This window comes from Anas platyrhynchos, chromosome Z (assembly GCF_047663525.1).
Source record: "Anas platyrhynchos isolate ZD024472 breed Pekin duck chromosome Z, IASCAAS_PekinDuck_T2T, whole genome shotgun sequence".
NCBI classification, from domain to species: Eukaryota; Metazoa; Chordata; class Aves; order Anseriformes; family Anatidae; genus Anas; species Anas platyrhynchos.
Window position 1 is genome coordinate 43,318,970 of NC_092621.1, and position 20,220 is coordinate 43,339,189.

Below are 20,220 nucleotides of genomic sequence, written 5' to 3' on the forward strand. Positions count from 1 at the left end.
CCTTCAACCAAGGCTCAATTGTTAGTATTAGTTCTTCAAGTACCTCTGACCTTTTCTTGGTGTCAATAGAGATGCTCTGTCTGGAAGTTGTTTCCAGTTTCAAAATTGTACCTGTCCCTCCCTCATACACATTCTCTCTTGTTCATCTTGAGCCCTGTTTGGGGAGTTACTAAAGATAGCTGAACAATCAAAGAAAAAGGAAAGGAGTTTGAAATAGGAGACTAACACTATTATATAAAAGTTGAGTGTAACACATTAGAGTCAAAAAGAGAAAAAAATTTAAGGCAGCAACAACATTTTAGAGTGCATTATTTTGGGGCTCAGTAATTTTTTTATACTAAATTACCACTTTATAAAAGTCTTTGTGGAAAATAACCCTACCTACTCAGCACCCAAATTCATCTTTATTTGTGTTTCTTCCACAGAAAATCAGAAGATTGACCTGACTCAAGATGACCCACAAGATTAAGAAGCCATGATACAGGGCATTCAGAAATCTTAGCCATCTTCCTACAATTCTCCCTCTCAGGAATCAAGCATGATCTGCTGGAAAAGCAGATCTATCTCTCTTTGGGTCTTACCTGGGCATAAAGAGTTAATGCATCACAGTACTTTGCAACCCCACTTTCCTCAATGCATCTCTCTCGTGATCCTTAAAATAAATTAAAAAATATATATATATGTACAATTGATTGAACCACTGGCAAGAAATACTGTGCAGCAATCACTTCTAAGAATTTAATTAATAAGATATAACTGAAGTTTTGGGGAATTTTGCATGTAAAATAACTAAACAAAACCCGAATTAAGAACATAAGCCTCCCTCCCCGGCATGGTTCTTAAAAGTGATGGACTCTTTCATGTCAGTGTTTTTATCTTCAGCATGAATTTGAGGATTCTAAGTACAGAAACTGATCTGGAGTACCTATAATTCCTAAAAATTTAGTAGTTTCCTGTGCATTCCAACTGGAAGGTTGTAATCACAGTTTTCAAACGATATCCAGTGTTAATCTCTACTCTAGAAGGATATGATAACATCAGCTAGAAGCATGTTGAAATTACAACATCAAAAAAAAAAAAAAAAAAAAGATAGCAGCCCAACTCAGAAATAAAACATTTTGAAATACTGAAAAATTCTGAAATAAAAGCATTTTCCAGTGTAATTATAATTGCTTTTCTGATGTTTTAGTTACTGAATCTTCCTCTCAGATCTTCCCAGCTCCTTTTAGGAACACTGTAGGTCCCACATGCAATGCCATTTCTCAGAAAATAGGCAACGGCCACTTAAGACCATGATACTTCCATTTGCAGAAACATTTCCTGTTTCTCCATTTAAGATGAGGTATAAAGGGACATTACTGTAGCTAGGAAGGAAGATAATTAAATTTGTTTCTTTTTTGCTAACATCTCCTGTTAGCAGCTGCAGCTTTGCCTTTTCTCAGATGCAGAGAAGGGAAAGCACATACTGCATTAGCAATAGTAGCAACAGACTCAACATTTGGCTTGCATTAAAGTACCAGAATGCACTGCCAGGTAAAAATATCCCATAAGCTCTGAACAGGACTCTTCTGGCAGAAATTAAAGGAGTGCTTGGACCATATCCAAGTTTCTATGCCTGGATTAAAATTAGCTTATCTGCCTAAGAAGATCCCAGTACAAGCAAATATTGAACTAATCGTGTTGCCATTTTTGCAGTATGCAACTTTTAATTGCAAGGTGGAGTTTGTAACTGGAAAAGTTCAACACACCTCATCTTGTCATTTTTGTTTATCAAATTTATGTATCTTTATAACACAAGCTTAGCTCACAATCAATATTCAAAGTATTTTCTTCCCATTACTACTTTTTTACAATAAATCACTCAATTTATTCCATTTTCTTTGGGGTTTCATTTAAAATGCCTAAAACACTGCGTTTATGCATGATTGTGTTCCAAGTCTATAGTTAACCTTCTCCATAGATTTAACTAAACAACACAGGTAATATGTTTCTTGCCTAGTAACCAGTATTAGCCACTCCTATTGAGCTAAGGAAGAGGAGAAAACTATGTCATGAAAAAATAAATGAGATTAGTGTTTTACTTTAACAAGGATTACACAACAGATGCTGTCTTTTACTAAAATGTAATTTGGCCACAGTTCATCTGATTGTGTCTCTAGCTTCCCATATGCACTATTTCATGTTTTTGTTAAAAAGAGAAACTAACACAGAGGCTTGACCTTCATGACTGTCGATCTAACCCCTCCTATGGCTCTTTCCATCAACTGCTGCTCCCCACTACAACAAAGAGAAGGCTTATTCACATAAGAGTAGGAGTCAAGTTGACTTCAGCAAAACAGGCTTCTGAAAGTTGCCCAGAAGGTAGCAAGCAGCTCAATCCCAGCCAGGTGTTTTTGCAACCTGCCCCACTTGCAATTGCAACTTTTACTCTTGTACTACTGTAGTAGATCAGATCACACCAAGAAGAACAGGTATGAAGCAGAACAGGAACTGCTTCTTAAAAAAAAAAAAATGAGGACTGCAATTATTGCAGAACCATTGACCTCCCCCAGTGCACATGCCATATATTTCAGCTCAAGAAACCATACAAGAAAATGGTGCAAACAACTGCAGTAACTCTATTCCACTCTTCTGTGAAACCTCTTACAGAAAATAGGCCTTAATACACTACTTTGTATGAACTCATCAAAAAGGCAGTGGAACTCACATACACTAAGCCCTTCAGCATGAACTGGTAGTCTCAGTCTTGAGTCCCTCCTTGTTCAGGCAGTCTGAGAAGCCACGACCAGTTCAAAAAAATAACAACAATTATCAGACTTTCTAGGTCTGCCCCCAAAGCACCAAGATAATTGCATTTTGCCAGCTGCGTATCATCCTAGGCAGGTATACATTTTCTTAAAACAACCCTGCATAGACACCAAAGCCTTTGAAGCATGTCAGCAAAATAATTCAGAGCTAACTGGCCATGCTGCCTGCACATTTTGACACCTGCACAAACAGCTAATTGGAACTGAACAAGTGAAGCAAGAAAAATCTATCCCAAGGAGAATGCAGTTCTCGCAAAGTTTTAAATGAGCATCAGTCTGTCCCTTCCAAATCCCACACTTGGATGGCTTGAGGTGGCACTGGGAAAAACAGTGCCAATAGATAGTTAATTAAAAAGAGCAGTAAGAGATGATGACAGAAAAGTAGATTATTGTCTTACTGAGAACAAGAAAGAAACTGACACATTTTCCTTACACATCATCTAACACTCAAGCATTAAATGAAGAAAATGCCACTTATGCTGTCCTCTCATAACTGCTCATACAATAAAATTCATAGTATGCAATGCACCCAATATCCAACAGAGAAAAGGGAAACCTTAACAGTCCAAAATGAAGATAATTTTAAAAGTTAAAAAAAAAAAAATATGTAGCCATTAGGATAATTTCTGTAGTAACTATATGTGCTTGTATGAATACATCATGTAAATTTAGGATAGGTTAAATGTAAACATATCTAGTTCAAAGAGTCGATTCCTTTCTTAATCACATACAAATAAAAGTTTTTGTAGCAATGGCAGTTAACCAAATATGAAGTTTTGAGGAAAGTTCTACAGACACCAACTCTCTGACAAAAACTGAGAGAAAATCCAAAGATATTTCATGACAGCAGGATATTCACTGAGAATACATGAAGCAAGACCACACTTACCCAAATCAAACTGTTTCCCAAGAAAAGATGATCCTAACTCTCACCTTCTTTGCTTATCTAGGATACATCTTATTTCACCTCCCCTCTGTATCCAATTTTATAAATAAATACATTATGTGTGCAAATGATGGAAATTAAGGATTACAAAAGCAACAGTAATAATATATAAGTCAACATGTCCAAATTTAGGGCAAACATTTAGGAAATGTGAAACAACCTCATTTGAATTTAGGACAGTGAAAAATTAACCTAGCCTCAAACCCAGCATGAGGTCAGACCATGAAAGCATTTTGATGTTATTTAGCCCAAGACTGAAATACACTCTCCGCCACATTAATTAATTAATTAATTGTTAATAATAATAATAGTAATAATAATAATAATAATAGATTCACTCTGGTTTAATAGATAGTTTTCATATTTTCTAAACCATTTTTAGACAACAGGTTTAGTTACGACCCTTTGAAATATATTAAATAATTTGTCAGAGATTAAAGAGAACATGAAAAAGTTGCAAATTACCATCTATTATTCTTTTATAAAGCTGTAAGAATAGTTATTTTAAATTCAGTCACTGACTACAGTATTATATTTTCCATTCTCATTTATTTCTTAGCTTTCACGCTTTATTTCAGTCATTTTCCCCTTTTATTTCTCTAGTCTTCTCCAAGTAAGATATATGGGTAAGCATCATTACAAATTACAAAAAAATAACACTTCAAAGAAAGCAGAAAAAATAGAGCAGGAAAGAAAAAGAAGTAAAGGTCAACAGCAGTACTAGCAGACTGTAGCTTATTTTTATTTCTTTTAACTATAATGCCATAAATATGTTTTAAAATGACAGCAGTGTCTGCCAGCCAGTGCAAACAACTCTAGACCTGCTACATGCATATATATTTTTTTATTTCAAACCAGTTCTTCAGTGTTTTGAAAGCAGTGGCTGATGAACAATTCTGTTTTCTTACTAGCTGCTGCTGTTTATGGGTTTCTAACATGCTAAACCAGGCATAAAATGATTTTAAATGGCAGATTCCAGTCCACAGCCAGCTCTGTGCTTTTTCAAGGCTTCACCAATGGCCCAGATATGCAATGCCTCTTATGCTCTGGCAGGAAATCCTTCTCCTGTTCTCCCAGGGCTTTGGAAAGTAACTGCAATGTGCTGCTCCAGTTCCCAATTGCTTAGAAAACATGTAGTGCCTTTTGGCATTGCAGAGCTAGAGTCAGCACACAGCATCTACTCCCTGATGCCTGACCTCATGGATAGTGAATTAATCAAAGTCTACTTTCACTAGACTCAAATTAATTATGTATCCTTTGTTAGCTATGATATTCACAGAGTAAACATCTCAATGACCAAGTCAGTACAATTCATAACATGATTACAGATCACCAAAAGGACACAAAGTTTTCACCAAAATCCTGTGAGTGGAGCTTGTTTGGAAAGTTGGTGCTTGCAAGCAATTCAGGTGCTGCATCTAACCCTGGTGAAAGAAACATATGTAGTCTCTCTACAAATCAACTATGGGGAGAACTTGCATTAAGATAAATAATCACTTTTTTAGGGAAGCACATCTTAACTTCACAAATAGGTTTGTATGCAGGGAAGAGGATTGGAAGGAGAGAGACAGATGAACTATGGACAGGTTAAAAAAAAACTTAACTTGTGACAGACCATACAATGCATTGTTCCATTTAAAGAGCTAGAAATAACATGTTGAATGAGGCAATAGCAACTAGAAGAAAACATATTTGGAACTGCAAAAAGTGGAGTCTCCACATAGGATCAGACCAGGCTCTGAAACTGAACCAGATGTATCATTAGCTTTCGTAGCTGAATCAGATATTTTGTCACCCCATGCAACTCCTTTGAAAAGCCAGTACTGCTGAGAGGGGTGCACTGAAGGGCAATGCAAAATACAAGAAGCACAAGAGTAAGTGAAAATTCTCACTGCGGGCACCATTTAACAGTAGAGATAAGGGATGAATTAAGTAGCTCAGGTTACAGAACTGTCCATAGGGGATCCTTAGTATACTAGGTAATAATGTATTTACTTTTCATACTTAACCAGAAATACATAAACCTGAACTATATTATTTGTATTACATGAACAATTAAAATTAGTAATAATAATAAAGAAATGAAATTACCATTAGACATTCTAACCTAAGCGCCACAGGCTGTGCAAAATGCATGGCAGTCATTAAATTTAGTACCCAGTATTTTCATATTTCTACTTAACCTGGTCCATGTATGTGGAACCAGTCCTGGCATACATGAAATAATAATAATCATCATCATCACCATCATCATCCAGCAGTGTATATATATACAACAATAATCTAATATTATAGTAACCAACATATATAAAGGTCATCTTTATCACACAGCAGTTGCAGCTTAACATTTTGACATAGCTACATCATAGAAGAAAATATTTTCAGGAGAATGGCATACAGTAAAAAGTCTATCAAGGAAAGAAAACACAAAAGATTTTCTCAATCCTTTTTATCATATTGTGGAATACTACTTACTTATTCACCTGTTTATTTGCAGGGAAAGTAGGGAATGTAGAAGCTAGACTATCAGTCTCCATCATGTTAAGACTACAATGGTATGTGAAGTCTACTTGGCATTCCAAAACTAAATCACAGTCAAGGGAATACTGAACAGCCACAAACTGAAGCATCCCAGGAAGCATTTTGGAAGGTTTGATAGTTTATTCATGGATGGAATATAATGGAAAATACAGTTCTTACAATACCCCATATGAATGGGAATATTTTGCCTTCTGTGAAGATACATTCAGTACTTTAAAAAGACCAATTAAGAATACCAAAAAATGCATGCAAACTCCTCAGGATTACTAAATAATGCAAGTTATAACTAAATTAAAGAACTGAGTTTAAATATTATAGAATTATTGAGGTTGTAAAAGATAGTCATGATCATCAATTCCAACCAGCCCCTAACACTACCAAGTCCACCACTAAACCACATCCCGAGGTGTTACATCTGTGTGATGTAGCGATGAGGTCTCCCCTCAGCCTCCATTTCTCCAGGCTAAACAACCCCAATTTCCCCCAGTTGCTCCTCATAACTCAGTTTCTAGCCCTTTCACCATCTTAATTGCTCTTCTCTGACCATGCTTAGGCAACTCAATGTCTTTCTTATAGTTAGGGGCCCAAAACTGAACACAGTACTCCAAGTGCAGTCTCCTCAGTTCTAAGTACACAGGGACAATCACTTCCCTACTCTTGCTGGCCACACTATTTTTGATGAAGGCCAGAATGCCATTGGCTTTCTTGGCCACTTCAGCAAAACAAAACTAACCACAGTATTGAGTCATGGGGAACCCCACTGGTAACTGGCTGTCAACTGGATTGAACTATTATGAGTCTTTGAGCCCAGCCATCCAGACAGTTCTTCACCCATTAAAATGTGCTCATGTCCAAACCATGAGCAGACAATTTCTCCAGGAGAACTGTGTGGCAAACAACATCAAGCACTTTACTAAAATCTAGGTAGACAACAACCACAGCCTCTACCTCATCCACTAAGAGGGTCATCTTGTTGTAGGAGATCAGGTTAGCCAGGCATGACCTGCCCTTCATAAAGCCATTCTGGCTTCATCTGATCATGCACATCTCCTGAATGTACAGTGTGATGGCACTCAAGATAATCTGCTCTGTTATGGGCACATCAGGACTTTCCTGGAACTGAAGTCAGAGAGGTCTGGGGTTTCCTCGATCCTCCCTCCTGTCCTCCTTATAGATTGAAACCAAATTCATCAACCTCCAGTCAACTGAGGCCTCCCTAATCAGCCAGAACTTCTGGTAAATTATTGAAAATGGCTTGGTGAGCACTTCTGCCAGCTCCTTGAGCACCCTTTATTGGATCCCATCTGGTCTGATAGATTTGTGTGTGTACAAGTGGCACAGCAGGTCACTAACCATCTCCCTTTGGATTACAAGGCTTTGTTTTGCTCCCTGCCTCTGTCTTCTGGCTCAGCAGTCTGGGTACCCCAAGAATTATTAGTCTTACTAGTAAAGACTGAGTTCACATGAGTTCACAAGATGTGACTTAAGATCAGTCCACAAAGCAAAGAGGTAAAGAACAAATTCAGACTTGCTTATTTCATCTGCATCATGTTACTGTATTTTCAACCATTCAGTATGGCTTAAACCAATGGGTCTGTCCCATTCCTAAAGAACCATTTACACTCAGACACAGTAATGATACCTGAGTGGAAAACTTTCCAAGATACACCATGTAATTGAAATGGCCCTACACCCAGCACAATACAGAAGCCCCAAACACATGCCAACCTCTCTCCATTGCCCACTTTGCCGTGCGGTTGCATAGACACATACCTGTACCCCATGTAACCCTTCAGCATCATTCTTAATCACCCCCATCCTTCCCCAGCTACAGATATAGCACCCTCCCTTGCCACAGAGCAAGGAAGCAGACAGCAAATGCCAAGGGCTGGCCTGTATTCCTGGTGGCACAGCCACAGACCCCACCAACAGAGAAGATGGTACTACTCATCTCCTTTTCTCTGGCATCAGCAGAGGGCTGTGCAAGTTGCTTCTAGGTGCCTACTTGCTGCCTATGCAAACAACAGCATCTCCCAGGACATCAGCTTTGAGATATCCTGCTCCACTGGCACACAAAGTAACTTACAAAAGTGAGATGACATGAGAAGTGCTAGGAACAATACCAATTCTTCTATTCTTAATGCCACACTGCTAAAAACTTCAGCCAGGGCAGAAGCTGAGTCACCCAGTGATGCTACCTCCCATCCCAATAAGCAAGACAGAATCACAGAATCATTTAGTTTGGAAAAGACTTGAAGATCATCAACTCCAGCCATCACCTCATTGCCAATCCCTTCACTAACCCATGTTCCTAAGTGCCACATCTACACGTCTCTCAAATACCTACAGGAATGACGACTCCACCACTTACCTAGGCAGCTCATTCCAATGTTTGATCACCCTAGTTCTTCCTAATGTCCAATCTAAACCTCCTTGCTGTAACTTTAGGCCAGTTCCTTGCATCCTACCATTTGTCACCTGAGAAATGAGGCCAACACCCTCCTCACTGCCATGGACTTTTTGCCAAAAGTCATTCTCAAAAAAGTAAGTATTTCACAGACAGAACAACAGATTAGAGGTAAAAAACAGTGTAGGACTGCTGGAGGGTCAGTTTTAAAAAAAAAAAAAAAAAAAAAAAAAAGAAATCTAGATCTGTGAGAGAATGTAGACTTGTTATCCTGGTAGCATGGCTAGGAGAAGCAAATGTTCCTTTAAGATGCTAAAGGACAAATATGGGTTAAAAAGCCTAAGCCCTACAGCTACAGCTATTACTGCTGTCACTGTCACTTGGAAACCTGAGAAACAAACTAGGCCTTTCCACCACCTGTAAGACATAAAGAGTACAGGAAAAAGGAGGGTTGTATGAAGAGATGAGCATACTCTCTGAAACACTGTGCAACAATAACACAGAGAGACAGAACTGATTTGAGACAAGAGATGCCAGATGATTGAGACTTCAGTCATACATCAAAAGAAAATGAGCAGGGAAGGTTTCCTCTTTAATCTACCTGCTGGTCCTGGAGTCAAATAATTGGACCAAAATTTTCTGGTGATGTTAGTAAAACGTTCTAGACTTCAGGGATCTTCAGGTGAATCTATATCTGAATATAGCCCTAAATTTAAAACAAAGCAGAATAAAACAAAAACTAGAATCATGGTCTTTAAAATAAAATAAAATAAAATAAAATAAAATAAAATAAAATAAAATAAAATAAAATAAAATAAACGAGTGAGATTAAAAATAAATAAATAAATAAAGATTAAAGATTAAAGAAGAAATACAGGTCTTTCCCACATATGGCCACGGCAGACCTCAGTGCAGAACTGCCATACACCTAGGATGTGGGCATTGTTGTGTAACACTGCCTGATGAATGACCTCTGTCCCAGAGTAAGGTGAGTTCCATTAAAAATAAAAAATTCTCCACAAGTAATGCAGATACTGCATCTGCTTTTCTCCCCTCAGACACATACACCTTCTTTAGATAAATAAAGAAATGCTTTTATGACCAAATAATAAAATGCACTCATTCTCATTTACTTAAAAACCTCTGCTGACACAAGGACATCTTCTGTGACCAATAATTCAATCTATAGTATTATTATGTAGCATTCAGTGACACAATCATCAGGAACTGCAAAAACCTTCGTAATAATCCCTTCTATGAATTACATTTCAGGACAGATTGCATGCCCCCCACATTCCCTCTCTTCAGTTGAAATATGGGTGTTTACAGTCTCCCACTTAAATAATATGCTTTACTTAGTTGTTTTATACAGGATAAATCAGGCTTATGTGACTGAAAATGGCAAAAGCTAGGTATTTGCTCTTAAAATAATTACAAAAATCCATATGCCTAATGGATTTGATTCTTTTCCTCTAGTTTGTAAGCAGAGTTAAGACTTACATTTCCAGAAACACTGACTTCCTGTTCTCAGAACATAATTTATTGTTGAAAGGAATTTCCAACCTAATTCTGGCTCTTTCCTTTAAAATGTTTTGAAAGATTGCTTTGTTGTGATAAAAGGAAAATAATAAAAGTTAGGACTGTCACCCTCTTGTGTGACATTTAATATATATATATATAATATATACACGTTAAAAATATGTACATTTAAGTAAATGTGAATACTTAAGACCTTGATATTTGACCTCGCCTAAGCACAATGATTTTAAGAAAACAACACACAGCCTTACACATTCTCTTTAAATGGATAATTCACTCTGTTCTACAGAACAGCAGAGGCTGCCCCAGGAGCAGAAAGGCATACAGCAGCACAGCCAGTGCATGAGCCCAGCAGTTTGCAGCTCTGACATCCTCTGCACTGTGAAATCGACCACAAGCAGAGGTTCTAATTTAAAGGCAGAATTTAGCCCACAATAAAAACCACAAAGGTGGAAACATTTACAAAAACCCCTCGCAGGCACACTTTATAGGGAGGGATCTTAAGCTCTAAACAAGTTGGGATTTTCCTTGCTTATTTTTGCCAGTAAAACCTGAATCCAAACTGGCACTGCAGACATTACGCATATTGAAATGTACTGCTTAAGTAATGGTTGTTTAAATGTGATTTACAACAGCAACCAGAAGACTACTGACACACAAACAATTTGATTTTAATATTTGTGCTTTTTTTCTTTAATTCAAGCATCTTTAGTTGATAAGCCTTAAAACATTAACTGAAATAAGCATGCCATTGTATTGCGCATACATACATAATTATTTAAGCAATTATATTTTTTATATTGCTTGGATGTAAGATGATCAATACTCCATTTCTATTTGCTTTCTAACTGGATGGGAATCAGAAATTCAATTGAAAAATAAACAAAATAAGTGTCTAATAATTAAATTATAGATTGGAAGGGAATCAGCAGGTCATTTAAATACATTAGGTGCAAAAAACTTACCTTAGTACCATCTACAGTGGGAGATTCAGACTGTGTTACTATTTCCATGTATGTTTCTGAACTTCTGTCATCTTATTACCATTTCACTCATAGTGCTTAAGAGGAAAAAAAATCTTCTTCATCACTTTCTGAAGTTTGTACAAGTCACTGAGATGAACAATTTCTCTGACTGTTCATGAAAAAAGCTACTGTTGCAAATAAAGAAAGACCATTACTAGGTAGTCAGCTTTTATAAGGTCTGTCATTTTAACTTTTTTTTATTATTATTTGGTACCATTAGACATGTCAAGATCATATTACACTCAGTATTATATAATCTAATCACTAACATATTGTGCAGAGAAAATGAAGCAAAACATGGTTTAGCAACTTCTTGTGACAGTGGGGTAGTTTATAACTCTCCCTTTTTCCCTTGCCTGCAACTCAAACATGGGGATAGAGTTAACATCACCACCACAGGAAACTCCAGTTCATTATCTGTTTGCATCAGGCTTTATTATAGTACATAAAGCAAACAACCTTAGCGTGCCAAGTGCTTGCTAAAGACTATCTTCATGAGAACTCTGCAGCCTCATACAAATTATTTATTTGGTCTGACAAGATCTCAGAGCTGTTACATGAAATTAACTTTCAAAGCTGATTGTGATGCTCATGTGATTTGGGGAGTGCATCCCCAATCTCCTGGAAAACCAGTACTGAAAGTACTAGCTGATGAAGAAAAACATCATATACTCTAAAATTCACTCTGTGTAATGAAAGGTACGTGTATTTGCATATCCCATTCATACTTTCCTGGTGTCAGTGGTAAGAAGGGCAGTATACATACTTGAATTCACCTCAGATTATCCACTAATGTTGAAAGGAAACCCGCTGCAAGTACGAACACCAGTTTCATAATTCAGGTACACCATATTAAACCTTATGCATAATATCTCTACATAATTCATGAATACTGGAGTAAACATGGAATAATTTCCTTTACATTTTGGTCAAGAACTGAGAACACTCACAGTCTGTTAGCATTCTTCACCACTCAATCCTTAATCACATTAAACAATCCTTTAAAAGCCAGCTGTGAAATGTTCATTAAAAAGTATTTAAGTGTTTTAGCTTATTAATTTTCTAACAGACATTGCTTATATTGCAGTCTTTCGGCACTAATGTTTAAGCTGGTTGCCTCATTCCTAAAGTCCTTCATCTAGTGTAATTTTAAAATAAAGTAATCTAGTCTAATTCAACTTTAGCTAGTCAAATTCCAAACGCAAATAAACAGAAACATTTACATTATTATTGTAAATTCATTTTCATTTTCCCTTGTGCCTCAACTTTTTTATCCAAAGCAGCAAATCACACTAGAAGACAATGAGCAGCTCATCAGCACTTTTACCCTATTCCAGTGTTCCCTGACTTTTTCTTAAAACCCCTGGGTTTTGCACACCAGAACTTTCATGTTAGAGTTGCCAGCCTTTTTCTATTGTTAAAGAATTTAACATAATTTGAAGCTTTAAAAGCTACTGATTGTATTGAAAATTGCACCATTCATGGTCAGAGTACACGATTTGTTGCATAAAAATATAAAAATAGTACCCGAAGAGCTCGTAGCTGAGACTCACCTTTAAAGTCTGTAGATATCATTATGGAAAATCCCAAAACAGGGCATGTCTAAATCTAGATGACATCATCCAGAAGACTGTGACCCTTATGACAGAAGACAATGACTAAGTCCAAGCATGTCATTCAGGATCCTCCATGCCAAATTCAAAACAGGAAAGTATTAAAATATCATTTCTTAATTGAAAATGGGATTCTACTGCTAAGCATCCAGAGATTTATTACCTTCTTGGAAACACAATTATAATACAGTACAACAAGCTTCACAGCCCATGCATCCTTGGCCTGTCAAAGAAAGCTTTTAAAAAGCCCTTACTTGCTCAATTAATTTTTAAAGTATGACAAAGCTGATGTTCTACTAACACACACCTACTTTGTTTCTCAAACCATATTATTATTACAAATCATCATTATTCTTCCTAACCCCTAAGTAGACAAGGGTATAATGAAACAAGACATGATTTTGTTGCCATCATTTTATGACTAGATTATCCCAGTATCACATCCTCTGACCTTGCTAAGTAACATTTCACTCCACTTGTATTCCTTCCAGATGCTGATTCAAAGATCTTGTCCCTAGTCTACTGCTTCAGGGTGTCCCTCATGCACACCACCAAGAGTTTTCATCCTTTCTACTAGTCACTCTTCATCTGTTCTCATCTGTAATTCACCCCTACCTGTCAGGGCCCTCTTGTTCCTTTTCTTCTTACTGCCAAGTGAGAGAGGATAGCAATCACCAACCTTTCTTAGAAACCCCAGTCCCCTTCTTGAGTTTCCAAAACAAGTAACTTTTTGTTTCTTTCCAGATAAGCCCTTCAGTCAGGAAGGAGGGAACACAAAAACACACTCCATTATAATTTTCTAAGCCCCTGTTTTCTTTGCAAAAATAACAACATGCTGAGACCATTACATCACGCTCTCCAGTCCTTTTTCTTTGTGTGCCCATGCCCACCTGGGCAGCAATCTTACATTAAGGATGTGGGCACGGAAAACAACTCAGTCTCATTTGAAGATTGAACAGATTACTGCCTGCCTCAGTGAACACTGTCCAATTGTAATATATTAAAATGTACCAGCAAAAAGGATTTATACTATTATGTTTTCAATCCTGCTTTCCACAAACTGGGAACGCATACAGATTCAAGTAAGACTTCTAATCTAAATGGCAATAAGCTGTTATGTATTTAACTCACTATTCCACCGGGTATCGATGACCTCAGGCATGCCTAGGAAGAGTATTTTATTTTGTGTTCACATAGCAAAATGGGGTCCTTATCCACACCCTGGGCTCCCAGCTACTACTGTGATAACACAGTGAACACTGATATCACCATCCTTGGAAATGCACTCTGCATGTTTAGTTCCCTGTGTCAAGCTGCCCTTTGCATGCTAGCTCAAAGCTCCTTGCATTCATTAGATATACTGAGACAACTAAAGCATCTGAGTTTTCTCTTTCTTTTTTTTTTTAATTACAGAAATTAAATTAGAGTGACTTTCTTAATGAAAGTCACCCAGACTTTTCAGACACATACTTATTTAAAGATGGAAAATTCTGCAAAAGTAAAATGGTAATATGCTAGAGAGAAAGAAATTCCTGTCAGGGAGGAGAATATGTATCAGTTCCTTTAGCAAGAAAACAGAAAGGGGTCCACTAAAAATCTGTAGCAATGCTAGCACTGTGGAACAATGGGTTCTGAAAGAAACATGATTCTGCCTTCAACAAATCTTCCAAAAGACATTTGGTGTGACTTCATCTTTGCTAAATTTTGAGAGTTTCCTGTGATGGGCTCTCTATTTGTACTCCTGAACAGCTGTCTCATCTACAGCAAACATAATGATTCAAACCACCTGAGGTACCTGAGGCCTGGCAGTAAGCAGTGCCATGGATGAGCCCATACCTCTTCTCATGACAATCACAAGACATGGCAAAGCTACAGGCTGCGGCACCCTCCAGGACATGATGAAATGTACCCCACCCAGCAGAGAAAGACATTCATCAATTAATTCCCTCCAGACCTGGAGTAGTGCCAGTGTGGAGATGGCCTGTATGGCCACTCCTCCCCTGGGCACTGCGGAGGGACGCAGTGACCCCACAGATGAGGAAGGAATGTCACAGCTACACCATGATCAATGCAGGCTCAGTCACTCCTCTCTGCAAAGCAGGAGAGGCTCACAAGGCAGACAACAAAACGAAAGGTTAATTTGTGTCTCCACACCACTGCTACAGACTGCAAGGCCCATTCTCATTCACCCTGAAGCAGATGACTCCTGCTAGGAGGAGGACACTCCACCCACAGAGTCATCTGAGGCACTAAATGCTTCTTGCAAACTTTAGGGATGATATTCCCACATTAATATATCTAGTACAGACAGGGGAGCATGAGTGTTTCTATCCCAGATTGGGAAAATTTGCAGTCATTGCTGTAAAGCTTTTAAGGAGCTCCAAATTAAACAGATTCCACTACAGCCACTTCACAGGTGGCTGTACATTTAACAGCTTCCACCACAGACCCTACAGCAACTTTTATCCTTAAAATCTAGATCTACACTTTCTAGCGTGCCCTATAGGAACAGTAGAAATAGACATTAGAAAAATAATTGTCTCACCAAGACTATAAAATGTCATGGAAAGAAGCTTTTCTGTTCACTTCTGCTCTTATTTTTCAGAAGGACTAGGCTGCGTGAGCCAGCCCACTTCTTAGGAGCAACCCTGACTACAACCACAATTCCTCACAACCCCAGTTCAGTTAAATTTCAGTCCGTATCATAAACCAGCAAACCCGAACACGATGGCTACCCAGTCTTTTCTGGTTATGCATTCATGCTGCTTGTGTTCGAGCTGCTAGACTCTTTGTCAAATCTCCAAACCACACAGACCAGGATGGATGAAAAGCAAAAGGCAACTTTCACCTCCATGAATTTTCATACTCTGTTGGCAATAAAGACAGTCAGTCACTCAACATACTTCTTCAGCAATATAGCTCGCAACATTTAATTAATTGCCTCCCTGACAGGGAACTGTTCCAGAATCCGTTTAATAAAATTTCTTATGCCAGCTAAGCCATGGAATGGCCCGATGTACAAAAATTAGAGATTAAAATACTTTTCATTCACTTAACAGAAGGCACGTCAAATTTGTAGTCATAGCTTACATCTTTATATGCAATCTTTACCATTTGTGTTCTCCCTGCATCGAGAACTAAAGTACACTACCAGCATACACTCCGTTATGTTTGGGACATTAATTAGGTGAGGAATGTTATCAATATTACAGCAGATTTAGCACCAGTTAAGGCAAATCTGCATAGATGAAGAAGCAATCATTAAGGCTTCACAGACTCACTTTCCTCCAGAGTGTCAAAAACCCCTCCCCACATGCCCTCAAGTGCTGGAGTTCAGTTTTGATCTCTGATTAAGTAGAAAGATGCATAAAAGCAGGCACAGCATTATCCATTGACTAAATGTCTGAGACATCCCTGTGTGTTGTTTATTCCAGTGAGCACATAAAATATCTTGCGGTCATAAAATGTGTCAGGATGATGTTTACTTTGAACAGAAATATACAATTATCTTGTTCATAAGGCAAAAATCTCTCTCTCTTGGCTAGAAACTCATCTCATGATATTTCTGCAAAGAAATACTACTGGAGGAATCCCAGTACTCCTCTGGGATGACAGAGTGCCTTCCCTTTTTCTTTTTTCCTTTTTTTTTTTTTTCTCCTTTTTTTGAGCATATATTTAGCTGTTCTATTTCAGAAATGCATAGGAAAGGCTACATAGTTCAAAATGAGAAAAAAATCATTCTGCAGAAGCAGATCCAATTTTAATTACAAAGCAATATCAAATCTGTATGGACACAATAGGAAAACAGAATTCATTAAACTCACTTCCCTGTGGATTCATAACCTTTCCTCATCATTCGCCTTCAGGATAAAACACTCATCATCTTCCTCAAGCAAACATTTTGGTTTCTACGTAAGCCATGAATCCTCTGGAGACAGAGGAAACAACAATAGGTTAGGAAATGCAATTCCGTCTGTACCTCTCAGAGAGGTGCCAAACATGTAGGACACAAACCAGCTCTGCAGGTTCACAGTGAGCATAGCTCTTCTCGTCTTCTCTAACTGATGTCAACTCAGCAAATTAGGAATTTCAAAAAAGATTTATATATTTATATGCAACCTGCTTATTCTTAAAAAAAAAAAAAAAAAAAAAAAAAAAAAAAAAAAAAAAAAAAAAAAAAAAAAAAAAAAAAAAAAAAAGAGAGAGAGAGAGAGAGAGAGAGAAAAAAAAAAACATAGAAACTAGAAAAGGGGGAAAGGGGAAAAGATCACTTTGGTGTAGTGAACAGAAAAAAGAAGTTCTGCTGAAAGGAAAGTGAAGATTTGAAGATTTCCTTCACTGAGAAAAAGGGTAAGGTGGACTATTTCTTCTGTTAAAGACCAAAAAAAAACAACATTGTACAACACCACACTCTGCACCTGCCATCAACCTCCATAAACCAAGACCCATCAGAGGGACCAGTTGCAACATCCTAGGAGAAAGCAAGGCTGTGTCTCTCTCTTCCTGACCCTGCCGCCAGGCTGCCACACATGTGCCCTTTGGTGTGTGTGCCACTGCTCTGCTCCCAGGTCAGACACAGGATGCACCCACTGCTGAGATAAGCAAGCAAAGGGACAACAAGGTGCAGTTGTCCCTGCCCCTTGTGCCTGGTGCTGTTTTCATTGTCCACTTTTCTAAGCAGGAGGAGGACACCAGAATCACCATTAGAAATCAGCGCACGCACACTGACCAAGGGCTCCACAAGCATGGGTGGTAGGAGAAAAGGGAAAAGCACCAAAATCCATATCTGCATCTTCCTTTTTATTTCCTGATCTATAAAATATACTGTTACCCAGAAATATCAAAAGCAACTTAACAGGAACCCATCAAATAAAGCAAAAAGTCATCTTTGCTCAGAATATCAGCTATGTATGGAAAAACTGAGAAGGAAATACAACTCCCTTGCAGTTTTTGGATTACAATATCTCCAAGCACAAAGCAACAATAGCATAAATATTCACAGAGTGAAAAAGCACTTAAAATGACAGATGTTAGAGCTATGAATACAAAAACATTCAGTTTGTATCTAATTTTTCAGGGCATATGATATCCACTATTTATCAGCCTGTGACAGAAAACTATACATAATTTTCTGTAAACAAGACAGGATGTCTAAATAAATTTTAGCACACACACAAAAAAAATTAAAAGATGTGAATATTCATACCGAAAAGCATGTGAGTAGTGCTAAGAGTTTTAACAGGAAATTTATTCTAGAAAGGAAGGCAGCTTTAGTTTTCAAAAATTATCTGTGTTTTCTGATGTTATGGAAAAAAAAAAAAAAAAAAAAAAAAAAAACAGAAACAAAAACTTCTTGATATAGAAATATTTCCAGAATTCCTGAAATACATAACACATAACAGTTGAAATGCAAAGAATGGGGAAAAATATGTACTTTAAAGACCAAAAGTGCTGACTGCAATTTAAAAAATACATAAAATTTATTAAGGCTTCGGGTAGCATTGAAAAAAATGCAATGTGAGATGAGAGGGGTCAGGCTCGCAGACCATGGAAATAAAAGATTTTTTACATTGGTAAAAAGAAATTAAACTGGTAAGAATAAATTAGTTAATGACTAAAAAGTAAAGAAACTGTCATACTTAATGTAAGACCTCATTGTTAGAAAACCTGACTGTTTTAAGTCATAGTTGGCAAAACAAAGACACAAACAATGAAATACTGTACAATGAAGACTGTAAAAGTCTTAAAACTGCACAGACCATTACAGGTAAGTTATAGGAGGTATACAACACACACACATGCACATTACCAGGTGTAGATGATATGTGGCCAAGTGTAGTAACACTGTGAGAAAGGAGTCAAGAGAGTTCACTGTGTCAATAAACTATGTCACATTACTTTAAAAAAAAAAATCTTAAAAACACTGAACATCAAAAAGTACTACTTCTGGTAATTACTACTCAGTGACTAACTCTGGATCACCATCAAAATGATGAACCAAAAAGGCATCCTGGGGAAAAAAAGTCAATGAGACAAATGTAAGTAATTATTAGCATAAATCTATAAAAACTCTTTGAACTTTCTCTGTGAAATAATCAAATAATCACAGGAATCAGCAAACCAGGAAACCATGACATTTATTAACAGATTTCTGTTGGGCATCTACCAGCATGTTGCCCCACTTAAAAAAAAAAAAAAAGTAACATGAATACAAGCACCATGGCACTGTGGAAAGGAGTAGAAACTTTCCAGAGGACTGAAGGAAGAGAATTGCTAGTTGGTGGGTTGGATGACAGTCTTAGAAGGGTATTGCAGGGTTCCGGGTTTAGGTGTGGTATTGATATCTTCCTCTGTGATGAAGAAGACAGTAAGCTACAAATTGCTGAAAGGCAGGAGCAGACATTAAAACCAGTGAGTGTACAGGGCAGAATTACATCTAACATTTCCATCTGTTTGTGCTTCCTGCTAAATTCACAAATGGCAATAGCCTCTGCACAGCGGAGAGATGGCAGGGAATTTACACAACCCTAATCACAACCCTGCTCACTTCTTACCTCGAAACAAACAGAGTTAGCAATGAGGAAGAAATTAATTAGAACAGTAAAAATTACCTTGTCAATTGGGATCATGAATTTAGGAACACTTTTCTTCACCAGAAAGTGCACCTAAGAGACTAACACAAAAATCATGTACAAGCACTGGGAAAGCACAGTGAATACTGACATCTTCTCCACAGTGTTGAAATCTCTACATTCTTGATCTTTGCCCCATACAAATCAGCATCCAAGTCAGAATTTCTTCTCCAATGGTAGTATTCCTTCCACCCCCACCCCACCCCCCCAGCTTAAGTCAAATTTGGGACAACTACACAAATTACTTTGTGCAGCCTCATCATCACAAGGCTAATTATGCATTCCCTTATTGCGTTTTCCTTGAAATTACAACATAAACTCTTCGGGCAAGATGCAAACCAGCCTCTGATCCACAACAAACTACCGGATGAAGATTACTAATTGGTGCACATAATCCAAACACAAAAAAATAACCAGATACACCAAGCAGGCAACAGATTGTCCTTAAACTGTGTCGATTACTGTTCATTTTTTCCCTTAGACGTGCCATCCTGCCTGCTTTAAGGCATACTGGCCTGCAGGAGTTTTTGGTTTGGGGACCAATGACTCCCACTCCAGCCTTCCCAGTTCTGGTGGCTGTAAAGTACAAACTGTCAGACCGTATGAGAAAACTAATCCGGAAATCCTGGCAATGTGAGTGGATTCTCCAGTCAAAACAGAAAAGCCTCTCTGGTTCTGCACCTAGCAACTGACTGAAGCACAGCAAGCTG

General features: G+C 37.7%; 1 protein-coding gene across 3 annotated transcripts in view; it reads right to left on the bottom strand.

The window, feature by feature from the left end:
• The window catches only part of FRMD3 (FERM domain containing 3), a 148,892-nt gene that overhangs the window by 118,940 nt on the left and 9,732 nt on the right, over positions 1 to 20,220 (bottom strand). The window contains exon 1 of one of the 3 annotated variants that reach the window (XM_072031133.1): positions 11,206 to 11,370. The exons of the other annotated variants lie outside the window; for them this stretch is intronic. Within the exon in view, the coding sequence (XP_071887234.1) occupies positions 11,206 to 11,253 (48 nt within the window). The 5' untranslated portion in view covers positions 11,254 to 11,370. Of the gene's footprint in view, positions 1 to 11,205; positions 11,371 to 20,220 lie in introns of those variants that run through there. 3 annotated transcript variants of the gene reach the window in all.